The 14,527-nt window shown below is 41.9% G+C and overlaps 1 protein-coding gene across 1 annotated transcript in view; it reads left to right on the forward strand.

Annotated features, from left to right (window-relative positions):
- The first annotated feature begins 742 nt into the window (after positions 1–742).
- Positions 743–14,527, forward strand: part of LOC124709672 — a 485,537-nt gene continuing 471,752 nt past the window's right edge. Inside the window, exon 1 of the mRNA XM_047240862.1 lies at positions 743–980. Within this exon, the coding sequence (XP_047096818.1) occupies positions 836–980 (145 nt within the window). The 5' untranslated portion in view covers positions 743–835. The remainder of the gene's footprint in view (positions 981–14,527) is intronic.

Raw genomic sequence — 14,527 nt, forward strand, 5'->3', positions numbered from 1 at the left:
CCAGAAAGGTGGTGGTTTACTGTTAAAGTTTGTCGAGTGAAGCAATATCTTCCTTCTTCCAACGTATATTTAGTGAAAAGACTTCATGGTAAAATACGAGAGATTCGAATTTACATGGAAGCTTATCAACAATGGTTATTTCCGCGCATCATTCGTGACTTGATGAGGAAAGGGGAGAAGTGAGCCTGGTAAACAAATATCCTCCGCCAAATACCGTAATGGATATAGTGATCGTAAGCATTTGCCAGTAGGAGAACAGCGACTGTCAGAAACTATACTTGTAGAGAAGCCATTACGTTGGGGGTAACTTTTTCGTTATTTTGCTATCTTTCTTTCGACCGAGGCGAACATCTTCAGAAATTCCGCAACCCCGGGGCCACATGTTGCAAATATTATCAAGCTGTGTATATAGCGCCGCCGTCTTATATAAAAAACAATAAAAATGAAAAAGGAAAAAAGGAACAACGTAACGTGTGGCCCTCGCCTTGGGGTTACTATACAATATTAATAAGGTGTGTAGATGTGGAAATATCTGTTGACTCTTGGGAAGCTGGATGCCGGAGATTCCAGCCATTGGGCAGATGGGAAAGTCATTGAAGATCAGTGGATGCGCAAACTCGGTCAGTGTGGCGGCTCTGCTTCGAACGTTTCCGCTGGAGATCGGGTGCGCTCGGGGCGCCTTGGGACGGCTCGCAGCGGACGGCCCGGCGGCGCGCCAGTGTTGCGCCGACAGCGTCCGCGAGGCACAGGGAGACGCGATGCCGCCTGCGCTGTTTCCCGGCGACCGGTGACTCGCGAGACGCGCTCATTGTTAGGTCGCACCTGTCATGACAGCATGGTGACCGACGTTCCGCTACCGTTCGCCGGACCGCGACGCCGAATACTGCGCACGGTGCTCGTCTGCTCTTCCTTTCTCTTCTTTTGCTCCTTCGCCTTCTCGTCAACGGCGGCGTCTTCACAGATACAGATTGACGAGTCCGGTAAATATTTACATCAAGACAATGTGATAGTTTTAGTGTTACTGTAGCTGTGGATTATTATGGAATTTAAGTAAACGTATTGTAAACCTCATTATATGGAAGTAGACAAGAAATGAATCGACAGACCTATCCAAGTCGTGGAACATATATTTTGAGTATCAGGTGCTTCAAGTCAACGGACGTCTATGTCATTTCGTAAATAATGCAGTCTTAACGCTAGAATTTGCAAGTTCCTCCTCATTTATTAAGCGCTAATTGCTTTCCTGCGTAGACTCACATCCATTGTCCCACATCCCCTACGAAATGATCCTTCACTTTGCCTTCTCGTAAACAATTTACACGGCTGTAGAACTTAGGTTACACACAATAATTTCAATAACGCATTTGGAAGATTAAGATACAGTGGCACATCACGGAAGCGCAGCACGTAATTTGCTAGCTAAATGTGTTCACGTGCCCAAAATGTTACAAGAGACCTTGTGTCACAGTTCTGTTTCAGATAGGCGACGAATCTGTGTCGAACATAATTTTTGGGTTGGTAATATACCAATGAACTCATTTTATAGAAGTAGTCTTACCAGAACACTATTTCATTTAACTTGTTATTAACCGGAACGTTATTAGAGAACGCGTTATTTCTGTATTCAGCAGTACAATGGAAACAAAAATCTGTAGCTTTCTGATAGATCAATTCTCATAGTTACCTAGAGTGGTTCTGGGTAACTACATAAGTACAAAGACAAGGTGGCCCATTTGGGAGTGGAACTCGCAAATTTTAATGATATTACACTAAATGAATCGTTAAGTGGTCTAATGCTGAACAGCAACAACTTTTGGATAAGACAGAAGGTGGTACATTTGTTATAAAGCATCACCCATAACTATGCTAAATAAACGGGTCATGGCAGTACGCAACTTTAAACTGTTGTCAATCCCGAGTAGGTATTAGAGACAAGGAGAGGCAGAAATTAAGAAATCATAGCCCAAATTCTTCTTCCTGCAGTATCCAGTTGTATACCGTACGAAGAGTTAAATTACCATAGTTTAATTTAAAAGATGGATCTGCACGACACACTGATACATATTAGATATCTAGTAGATTGTTATGTAGTACGTCCAGCGCATGATAAGCCTTTTATTGACTTTAGCATGGTTTCAGATTATCGCACTGTAAACACTATCATAGACACACACACACACACACACACACACACACACATACATATATATATATATATATATATATATATGTTTATTACCTGTTTATTGCCGCCGTCACTGTACATTGTTTGACTTTGAGGATGAAATCACAGCCTCGCTTCTGCTTGCACCACTTCATCAATATCAAAATGAAGTACTCGAAGGTGTTTTTTAAAGATTTTTGGAAACAGATGAAAGTGAGCTAGGCGGATTCGGTACTGGTCGGAAGGTGATCGATGACAGAGAATACAAGGCGAAGGGTTGTTGCAGATGTCGCAGCGCTCATGTGTGGTTTGGCGTTGTCATGCTGAAGGACAGAGTTATCCATGTGTGGACGAATGCTTCGAATTCTAAATCTGATTACAACATTTTGTGCCTCACGCACCGACATACTTACATTATACATCGCAATTTGGAGCCCTTCATCGGCAGAAAGTTACACATATGTGGGCATGAAGAATAAAGCTGTGGAATGTTAATGATGTCTTTTAATTTAAATAAACTTTAAGAGTATTCATATAAAAACGTTGGAGGCATTATTTTTGAACACTCCGCCGTACGTTCGCCTCTAATTACGACAGGAATAGGGGTTACAGAAAACGGCTTTAAAGTGTAACATACGTAATGTAATAAGTGTATAATGTAGTAGTCTTTAACGTGAACATCAACAAGACGGCAGTTGCCGAATTCAGAAGGTTCGGGATCTATGTCCAAGTTCAGCTATCCAAAATTAATATCCATCTGTGGCTCTTTATCGATTAAAACAAATGCCAGATTGTTTCATCGAAAAAATAACACAATCTCCTACACCACTCCAGCCTTATCGTACCTTGTGTAACGGCTGTAGTACCATCCTTGTTTTCCAAACAAAATAACGTCTTTTACTTCAAACATAGTACGAATGAGCATTTAACATAGAAAAGTGAAAGATATGAAACAGTGCTGTGTTTTTATATATTTGTTTTGTGTTTCATTCTGTCATAGAAATACTACTGCTGTTATCTGCATCTACACTCTACAAGCCCGCTGTCAGTGTGTGGCGAAGGGTGATTCTGGGACCTTTATAAATGACCCCCTTTCCGCTGCAGTCGAGAATCGTGCCCGGCATGAACGATTATCTAGTTGCACCAGTGTGAACTCTAGTCTCTCTGTGTTTCCCGCGCTGGTCATTTCGCGAAAAGTACGCGGCAGGTGGTAATATGTTGCCTAGCTCGTCTCCGAACGTACTCTCTCGGAATTTCAAGTGTTAACCTCTCGGAGAGGAGCGCTCCTCTCTTGTACCGTCTGCCACTTTATCATGACGTGAGGGTGTCTCGTCTGAAGGCTTAATGAGATTCGTGAGTAAACTTTATGTCAAACTAGAATGAAACAGCTACACTTCTAGAGAATACAGTGAGATGATGAGTCTAGTCAATTTCTGTTTTCGTACCAAAGAATACAGCAAAACTTTAAATTCTTGCTCCGTAATTACGTATACTAAGGGTGTTAACATTTTTCCTGAAGCATTAGAAGAAGATGATTGTGCTGTTCATGCAAATTTATTATGGCTTCTGATGCGCACTGTGGTATAGTACGCAATAATAAATGGAATGATACGGGCACCACTAAGTGTCAAAACTGGGTGCTGCATTTCGTTGCAGTTTCCATACCGAGCAGGAGATGCAAAGGAACAGTTCACGTAACATACGATGAAAACATATATCAGTTAATGATCTACGAAATGGCCTTCTACCGAGACCTGGTACCGTTCGACGACATTAGATGCAAATGACCTCTTTTACAAACGATACTTGCAAGATGTACATCAGGAAATAATGTCTCAGTTTTCTAGTTTTTAACATTGTTTCTGATGTTACACCCGTGAATTGAGTTGTAAATATCCACACACAATTCTCCACTTAGCGGGCACGAAACATTGTGCACAGTTATTTTTCTCTGGTCTCAAGAATCCAATCAAAGGTACCGCTAACGTCAGATGCTCCAAGAAGTTAAAACTTGCCACATTCAAAGCTTTTAGACGCGTTATTGTTTCACACTTATATTCCGCTTATTACTTCGTACGGCGTTGTAATATTACCACCAGGTATTTAAATGAAGCAACAGAGCGTCGAAAATCAACACTTGTCGTGTGGACGGCTTTATAGGGTGTTCGCTCCTGTACATTGACATCATATTGCACTTTTCTCATTTAAAGAAAGTTGACAGTTGTACACGATTAGAAGATGCTGAGTTCGAAATTTTTCCACAACCTTCCAGCGGTGAACATACCCTGTAGACAACAGAATCGATACCAAACGACGTAGCAGTGTTGCTGATCTTATCTGATACTGAGTGCACCAGCGGTCATATTGCGTTTCTGTGAGGCACATCAGGAGGCTTTTTCATTTATATTGAACTATACTTTAACTGTAGTTTATAATGTGCATTTATCTAAACAACTAACGAAGGAAGGAGCTTATCGCTCAAGTCCACAATGAAATCAATAGAAGCCGAATACTTACTCAGCTAAAGAAAAAGTGGAGGATGGTGAGCCTTTGTCCGTTCAAGGAAGCTTACAGGCGTCGACAGGTCACAATACTGGGACAGAAACGTCTTGATAAAACAAGGACTTGTCAGGAAGTCACATTTGCATAGGTGCTGTTCAGAGAGCTAGATGTTTTTAATGTTGCATCTAAATATTTTTTTTTTTGAAGAAAAATTCTGTCTACAGATAGTCCCCGGTGAACCATACGACCATATCGACTCAGAATGCAAGCAACTGAAAGTGTAGATTTTAATACCGAGAAACTACCTAAGATACGAGAAACAAAGAACTAGTTACTGCCCGCCATCCGCGTGGAGCATGTACTGGACTCACCGCGGACTCCTAGTACTCAGCCACACACAATTGATTTCGTCAAAGTGTACGGGCCTGAAGATGGCGTTGACGCAACATCGAAACTAGTAGCAAAATAAATATAAAATCTTTAGTACAGCTGGAGGAGTTTCGTGTTTAATAAAAATACAAAGAACATTGTATTTCTGAGGAGCACGGGGGAATGACTAAATCGTTCACCGAGGTTAGATACTAGTGACTCATACACGCTAGCAGATTTGCGACTTATTTGAACAGTCACTATTTCCTTAAGATAACTTGAAACAGTAGTCTAGACTGTTGCGTAGATTGTCGTTTTAACGAATATGTATCACCAAATTGCTGCTACTCATCTTAACAATTTTATCCAAATTTTTTATTTTCTCAACGCCTATCATTGTTCACGTCGGAAGAAAGGAGGTTTGTAGACAACATTTATCTCATACGAACGCGTGCTGAGAAACAGTGTCTCCCAATTTTTAATATGAGAACTCTTACAGCTTTTTAAATAAAACAAACGGTATTAATATTATAGATCTCTATTGTTTATGTCTTCGTATTCGTTTTACGACATAGTGATCTCCACGACGAACACATTCCTCGCACCAAGAGACCAATTTGTTGATACTGTCACGGCAGAATGTGCGACTTTGAGGACGGAGCCAGAACCTCACCTCTGGTTACACCACTTCATCACTATCAAAGTGAATGCTTCGAAGGTGTTCGTTTAGTTTTGAAATCAGTGAAACGGTGGGGGCAACTCGGGAAAGTATGGAGAATAATCGGTGGCAGTGTACCCAAAGGGTCGGATTTTTGCAGATATTGCTGCGGTCATGAGTTGTTTGGCATTGTCTTGCCGAAGGAGGGTGTCCTCCATGTGTCAACGAACTCTTCGATTTCAAAACTTGATAACAGCACGCTGTTTCTCCAGCATCAACATAGTTACGTTACAGCTCGCCATGTTACACGCTACAAATCGGAGCGTTCTGGTGCCAGAAGGCTGTAAATATGTATAATGTTAATAAAATTAGTATTTTTTTAAGCTGTAACTGTTGTAGGTTGGCAGGAGAGCCAACACCGGGTTACAAGAGGAAGCCGAAAGGCACGCGTTTTAGCTCACACAGGCTGGCGTGAGGTCCGGAACAGGACAAGGAAATTAGAATTTAGAAAAAAACGGACGTAGCTGGTGGAATACTTAACTTTAATCCATTAATGGAGAACGTCGCTCTTGACGATACATTATGCACACTATCAATAGTAACTGGTAATGGCGCCTTGCTAGGTCGTAGCAAATGACGTAGCTGAAGGCTATGCTAACTATCGTCTCGGCAAATGAGAGCGTATTTTGTCAGTGAACCACCGCTAGCAAAGTCAGTTGTACAACTGAGGCGAGTGCTAGGAAGTCTCTCTAGACCTGCCGTGTGTCGGCGCTCAGTCTGCAATCACTGATAGTGGCGACACGCGGGTCCGACGTATACTAACGGACCGCGGCCGATTTAAAGGCTACCACCTAGCGTGTGTGGTGTCTGGCGGTGGCACCACAGTAACAGTTTTGACATTAAAAATTTCGAGGGCATTACTTTTCAGCATGGTATGCAAATATTACTGCTTTGAAAAGGTTGTTATTCCGTAGCAGCAATAGCATTTCAGTACCAGTAGAATATTATAATTGAAGTTTCGTAGGAAGAGAGATACCAACTATCCTCCATCCAGGCTTGCGAGAAACGCAAAGCTGAGGTCACATATTCGTGTCCCGTGTCGGTATGGATGTTGGTTTTAAATGTGCTGATGCCTCGTGTTTTCACTCTAGTGACGATGTTTAAAAGATATTGATATACGAGAGGCATACAGACAACAAATTTGAAACTAAAACTAAATTTTTTAAAAAAGTAAACAATGCGCTGAAACTTTCCGACAGATTAAGACGGTAATCCAGCGCGTAGCCCCGCACTTCGTCGGAAGTGGTCTTGTACCAGTAATTCAAGTACAGCGACGGTTACCGGAGAACAAAGGAGTACGAGTTGCTACAAATGGGGGGGGGGGAGCGGGAGGGGCTATCTAGCTAACGAATTAAAGCCATTTGTATTGTGAATGGCGTCTTAGTAGATGAACCAATAACAACACTGCCTACTCGCGCCCCATCCAAGCAAATAGACAAATAGATTTATTATAGCAGGAAGCACACAACATAGGGTACACAAAGGTGTGCAGTTTAATATAATTCCCGGTTACGATTTTACTCAAAATGCCAAATTTCAGATTAAAAGTTAGTTTGTTACATGACCACCATTTCTGACGGTAGATGTTAAAAAATAATTCCAGTTTTCTTCCTTTTTTGGTGTGTTTCCTTCATTATACAGAGCATTTTGTTCGCTCTTCTAGTTTGTTAAGAGGAGCAGTTCCATTTTCTGGATGTTTTGTCTACAGCTTCGAGCCTTAATTACGAAATGTACATGTGGGAGAACAACTCAGTTACGATTTTCTGGAAAGCATTACACATTCACGAAAATTAGCACATCATTTGCAATGGAGATTATTCCAGTGAATAAAAAGAAATAGATGCTGCTTTATCGGGTACTGAGAAACCAGATTTTTATGCAAATTAATTTCAAATGACTAAACTTTAACTTACATTGATTTTCGTCCATTTCTTACTGGACACCATAGAGAGTATTTGAATTAGCGATATTTCGGGGAGCAAATAGTTCCTCAATTAATACGATGTGTATATGTACAGTATTTGAATTTTGAAGTAACTACTATCGAAGTCGAATTTTCCAAATATTAACATGAGCAAAGAGCTCGCAAGAGCTAAGGTCATTTAAAGGAGTGGTATAAAGATAGAATATCTTCCATGTCATCAGATACTAGTGTTACATATCTTAAATAATGAACTGAAATGAAATGTGCGTGTGGCTAGGGACGGCTGTCGGGTAGACCGGTCGCCTGGTGCAAATCCTTTTAGTTAGCTCCACTTTGGCAACTTACGTGTTCATCATTATGAAATGATGAAGACAATACAACACCGAGTTCGCGAGCTGAAAATACCTCCTACACGGCCGAGCATCAAACCTGGGCTCCTTGCATTGCATTCCGCCGCTCTGACGTAATTTTTTCCCTTACTTGTTTAAAAATTGTTTCTTGTTCCGCGCCTCCATCCACCCCTTATAACCCGCCCTCGTACTCACCATTTTTGCCTTCACTGGCCCGGGTTCTTCGACATTAAACTAAACACGGTTCCTTTCAAAAACTTAAGTCGTTTCTGTTATTAAGAAATATATTATACAGATACTGAAATAAACATAGTTACTTGGCTCTTCGTCAGACAATAATTGCTTCTGGATTCAATGAAAATCGTTGTTCAGGTAAATCAATAAATTAACTGAAATTAAAGTCCTTTCATTATGTAGATGAATCTACATAAAACGATTGTTTTTTGTTTTCTTGGAAGAGAAACATATCAACAATGGGCTATTTATGACTCTGCGTTGATCATCTTGGTCTTCAGAGAAGTAAATAAATAAATCTTTAAGATAGCTGTTGAAGTGATGTAAAATACATCTAAATCTACATGGATACTCTGCAAATCACATTTAAGTGCCTGGTAGAGTTCATCGAACCACCTTCGCAATTCTCTTTTATTCCAATCTCGTACGGCGCACGAAAAGAACGAACACCTATAACTTTCCAAACGAGCTCTGATTTCACTTATTTTATCGTGGCTGTCGTTTCCTTCTACGTGGGTCGGTGTCAACAAAATATTGTCGCATTCGGAGGAGAACCTTGGTGATTGGAATTTCGTGATATGATTCCGCCGCAACGAAACAGCCTTTCTTTTAATGATATCCTGCCCAAATCTTGTGTCGTTTCTGTGACACTCTCTCTCGTATTTTGCGATAGTACAAAACGTGCTGCCTTTATTTGAACTTTTTCAATGTACTCCGTCAGTCCTATCTGGTAAAGATCCCAAACCGCGCAGCTGTATTCTAAAAGAGGACGGACAAGCGTAGCTTAGGCAGTCTCCTTAATAGATGTGTTACATTTTCTAAGTGTCCTGCCAATAAACCGCAGTCTTTGGTTAGCCTTACCGCCAACTTTTTCTATGTGTACCTTTCAATTTGAGTTGTTCGTAATTGAATGTATATGTAAAGTCGTCAACGTACATTGGTTAAAGATGGAAGAAACAGTAAAATCAGCAGAACACGCATGTCACGGAGTTGTTGCCATCCGTTACACAGATAACAGACGCTGAAATGGACTTGTTCATGTTGTTGGCATGTGGTGTCCACGTTTCCTTAAAATGTCTTGTATCCGAATGTACCCTCGTCTAACTTCATCATAATGTCATCCTATTCATCGCCTATGAAATACTGATGTTATTTTCAGCATGTAGCCAAAATAGGTATTTATTTTATATCATATTTTATTGGTGACGTAACTGACAAAATTACCGTGTAATCGCATAATGGTGCTACAATTTTGTTTCGAGGTGTCAGAGGAATCCGGTGCCATCAGTTCCTGTGTTTTGATATATCTCCCGTCAGTTCTTATTAGGAGTAAAATGAAGTATTATAGTGTCGTCCAATCCACACTTGCGATAGTAGTTCGTAACACAACTATTGTATGCAGTCTGTTATTTGTTGATAGAATTTCATTAGCAAATCTATACCATGTAGGCTGTAATTTTGTTGAAAAGACTTTCCCGTTAATGTTGTTCCAGATATTCTCTAAATTTCGGTTGATTTCTTAGCGTCCATTAAGTTTTTTACTTTATTCCGTGTGGGTGGCTGGTAGACGGATGCTTTGGTGATATTGCTTTCAATTCTACAGATTCTTTGAATATAACTTCGATAAAATAAAAACTGACATGCTCTAATTCAAAATTTAGTGACGGGATGTCTACAGGTGTATATAAATCCTTTGGCGTCGATGTGTTAAATAATTAGGAGGTTACATTTTCACGGTATATTTGAACAATTTTCTGAGTCCAGTAGATAAATAAGACCTATATAGTCTTCAGTCGCTTATCGAACACATCTAAGCCGCCTTCTCCGCACCTCAAGGATTCTCCCAGCACACCTGTGAAATACATGTTCCCCTCCCGGTGAGGTGGCAAATCGTTCTCATAAGGATCTTCGCAATTCACAAGGTAGTAGGTAGGCATTTGCCGAGATTAAAAGAGGGCTAGTGTAGTCGATCAACTGCACTCTGTGTGTTTCATTCAGTTCTCTGATTTTTGTGTTCTTACACCATACCCCGAATTTTGTCAAGCATTTGTTTCCAGTTTGCTTCAGCCATTCCGAGATGGCACTTATAAAATGTAATTTTCAGTGATTTTTGGTGATATGTAGAGTTCACCCATTCCAATCTTGCGCTTCGGAAACCACTCATATTAAGAAGCGAACTTCTTGTCTGTTCAGTTCTGCACCCGTAGCTGTGCAATAAAGCTGAATTTCGCTCTTTAATTTTGTAGTGTTATTATCATTACACTCAAATCGTCTGCGTATATACACTGGTGGGAAAAAATCGCAACACCTTAAAATAATTCTTGTAGAGTGATGACTTTAAGAGAATGCATTTGTCTAGGTGACATATTTAAGTGATTAACACTGCATGATCAAGGCATTTGTAACCGTGATGAAAGCCATTGCATATATAAACTGCCGATGCGCTGCCAACCGGTGCAGCCGACAGAATGTTGAATGCAGTCATGTAAACATGCGTGCACCCTGTTGTGCAGTTTCCAGATGTCAAACGGTAGGATGGCGTTCCACGGCCATCGCACGTGCTTGGTCAATACAGGGCCGGTTAAGGCTACTTGTGCATTTCTTGGGAATCGTCTTCCAACAATGCCCCATAAGCGCTCCATTGGAGACAGATGGAAGCAGTATATTCGCGAGCGTTATCATGTTGGAAAATACCGCCTGGAATGCCGTTCATGAATGGCTGCACATCAAGTGGACTCACGAGACTGACGTACAATTTTGGAGACAGAATGTGTAGGGTAACCACGAGAGAGCTAAAGCTGTCATGCGAGATCGCACCCCAGACCATAATCCCAGGTATATGTCCAGTGTGCCTTGCACGCAGATTGGCTGCAGGCTCTCGACTCGCCTCATTCTATTCAACACACGGCCATCACCGACACCTACGGAGAACCAACTTTCGTCAGAAACTACAACAGACCTCTACCCTCCCCTCCAATGAACTTTCGATTGATATCATTGAAGTCGCAAATGATGTTTGGGGTCAGTGGAGTGCATCCTACAGGGCGTCTACCTCGGCGCTATCCTTAAACTAATCGATATGTTATAGCCCGTCGTGTCACTATAGTGCCAACTGCTGCGGAAATTGCTACTGCAGATGGCAGCACGATGCACCTAACCTTATACCGGACTCCATGGTCTTCACTCTTGGTATTGCCACGTTTCCGTCCGGAGCGCAGGTTTCTTGCGACCGTACATTCTCTTGGCTACCGCTGCCAGTGCAGTGGCTACGTTCCTGGCAAGTCATTCTGAAATATAGCAAAAGGACCATTGAGTTTTCCGTAGCTCTATTATACGTTGTGGTTCAAACTCAGTGAGGTGTTGATATTGGCATCTTTGTTGCCTTAAAGGTATTCGTGACTAACATCAATTCACCACGCCTAATCTCAAAGGTAACTAACGCTCATGACCATTGGAGCGTTTATATAAAGCAAACCTGGTTTTCATTCTCATGGTGAGGGTACTAGTGTCACTCTTACGCGAATGGCGCGAGAGTAGAATAGATTTCATTCTTGGGATGTAGAAACACGCCTGGTAATTTTCGTATATGTCGCATAGCCCCTTCTTGTGGTTGCGATATTTTTCTGTCAGGTATTTGCCCCATTTTAATCGACAGCACCTTAAGCCCATCCAATCCCCAGTTAAGCTTTATAATGAGACGTTCAGTTGCTATGATATATAAGAATATGCAGAACGGACTGCCTTGTGTTGCCTCCCCCCGCCCCCACCCTATCAATTTCGATGTCTCCGGTGCTTTGTCCATTAACGAGTATTCCGTCTTTCATCCGTGTGTTCATATTCAGAAGGAAATTTGGAAAGTGATCTCAAAATACCATTTATATCAGGGTTACAAAAGCGTAACCGTGATTGATTCGATCTAACGTCTTGGAACAATCGATAAAGACTAAGGATCCTTAAGCCTTACTCCTTCAGATGACTGACACAACATCTCTGTATTCATCGACGGCTTTAAGGATACTGCGTACAGGCAAACCTGTTTCATCTTGTCTTATTACCTTTCGTATTATCCTGAGCATTCGCTCTTTTGTTGCTCTGCAGCTATTTTAAAATTAGTGTTAAGTAAACTTATAGTTCTCCTACCTTTTGCTATTAACACCTTCACATCTTTTTTGAAGCCTGGTGGTATGGAGGTACCAGTGACGGCTGTGTTACCGACGTCGGTCAGCTACTCTCCAATCCCATTCCCGAACCTTTTAAAAAAGTCCACTCGTAGCCCACCAGGTTTCATATTCATTGGGGATGCTTTTATGCTGTCTTACAGCTCTCCACAAGAAAAAAGTTGTCATTGTCTCAGTATTATCATCCTCTGTTACCAAAGTATCTGTGCCTACAAGGAGATTTGTCGATCGCTGCTCATAAGATGCCACAGCTTACAGTTATTTATAAAAGCGATGGATTTCAATAACTACGTGAGTATCATCTCATTTTCAGCACGCAATTTAGCCACGAAGGTTTTTCTTCTGCTCCTTTTCTTCTGTTCAGTGCCACTGCCTTTGGGAAAAGTATAAGGAGTAACATTCTTCATTGAGCCATTACGATCTCGACTTAACTTCGAAACCCTCCAGCTTCTTCAGTTTTAACTTTGTTAAAATCGCTTTTGTTTTCTTTATATTTCTGAAACAGTCAAGAGATAAAACCGGTTTGCTGTATAGACGTAAGCAGCAACAACAAAATTCCATTGCGTTATTTATTCGTGTATTATTTTCTGTTGCATATGTAATCAAATACGGCTAAACTATTCTTCACGTGCTGTGTCCCCTAATAAATACTAGGGTGATATCTTCACTGTCGTCTAACGTTCCAAGTCTCCTGGATATGTGTCTCTAAAGTTTCATGTTCAAGGAAAATAACATATAATTTCCATAATTCACGGCCCCAATTTAAGCTAGGTTTATATTGCACCTTGTTCCACAGTGATCTGAAAAACTACTGAGTACTGTTTTCACCGCTGAAATGCAGCGTGTTAGATCCTGCACCGTACACTGACCAGCCACTGGCCCAGTCGATGATATATCCGCCTCTGGCACGGATAACACCGGCGATGCCTCGTGACTTGGAAACTATGAGGCCCTGGTAGGTCGTAGGAGATAGTTGCCACCACATCTGGACACGCAGGTAATCTAAAACCGTTAAATTCCGGGAATGTGGGCGATGAGCTGTGACACAACGTTGAATAACATTAGGATGTGTACGATTGGGTTCAAATCTGGTGGGTTTTGGAGGCCAGCACATCACCTGGAACTCGCCACTGTGTTCCTCGAACCACTGTATCACACTCTTGGCCTCAGTCGAGGAAAGCTAATCTGATCCGCTTTCCCCAAGGACTCCACTCGCGGCTATTCGCCTCGGCGACACTACGAGCAGTAACACGAACCCAAGTCACTGGCGAATCGTGAGATGTTACAATGGTGGAAATTTCTCTACTTGAATTCAAATGCACTCATCTTAAAGCCTGCAGGATCTGGTTTACGACGAGGTCGTGCACCCTCGTGACCACAGCCCTTCCATCCGGCAGTGCATGCGCGCTGCTAGCGGTTCCAGCGTGTTCTCGCACTGTGCGAACCTGGGTCCTCCTGAGTCCCCAACCGAACTGGCACACTCACACAATTTGAAAAAACAATGTCTCCCCAAAGATTTGGCTACAGTTACTGCATATTGATAACGGCTGCTGCTGCCACTAGCGGACAGGCAACGCTTGCGAAACCAAAGCCGGCCGCGGTGGTCTAGCGGTTCTGGCGCTGCAGTCCGGAACCGCGGGACTGCTACGGTCGCAGGTTCGAATCCTGCCTCGGGCATGGGTGTGTGTGATGTCCTTAGGTTAGTTAGGTTTAAGTAGTTCTAAGTTCTAGGGGACTTATGACCTAAGATGTTGAGTCCCATAGTGCTCAGAGCCATTTGAACCGTTTTTTTTTTTTTTTTGCGAAACCAAGTGCCGCCAGGCAACATGAGAAGAAGACAAACAACCGCTACCATGCCAACTGAACGTTAACGTCTGGCCTCCAACAGAGGGCGAAAACCTACCAGCAGCACCAACGCGAGCCGCATCACCGCTCAAACGATATAGCTGTCCCACAGCACATTCCTCTTTTAAAAGTAAGTGTATCCAAAGCCGGCGCATGATGCTAATAATAGTATCAAATCATTTCGAGACTTAAATAGTAAATCATTTTAAGCGTCAACAAGTGAACTAATATGCGAACGTCGCG

Source organism: Schistocerca piceifrons, chromosome 1 (genome assembly GCF_021461385.2).
Source record: "Schistocerca piceifrons isolate TAMUIC-IGC-003096 chromosome 1, iqSchPice1.1, whole genome shotgun sequence".
Classification (NCBI taxonomy): domain Eukaryota; kingdom Metazoa; phylum Arthropoda; class Insecta; order Orthoptera; family Acrididae; genus Schistocerca; species Schistocerca piceifrons.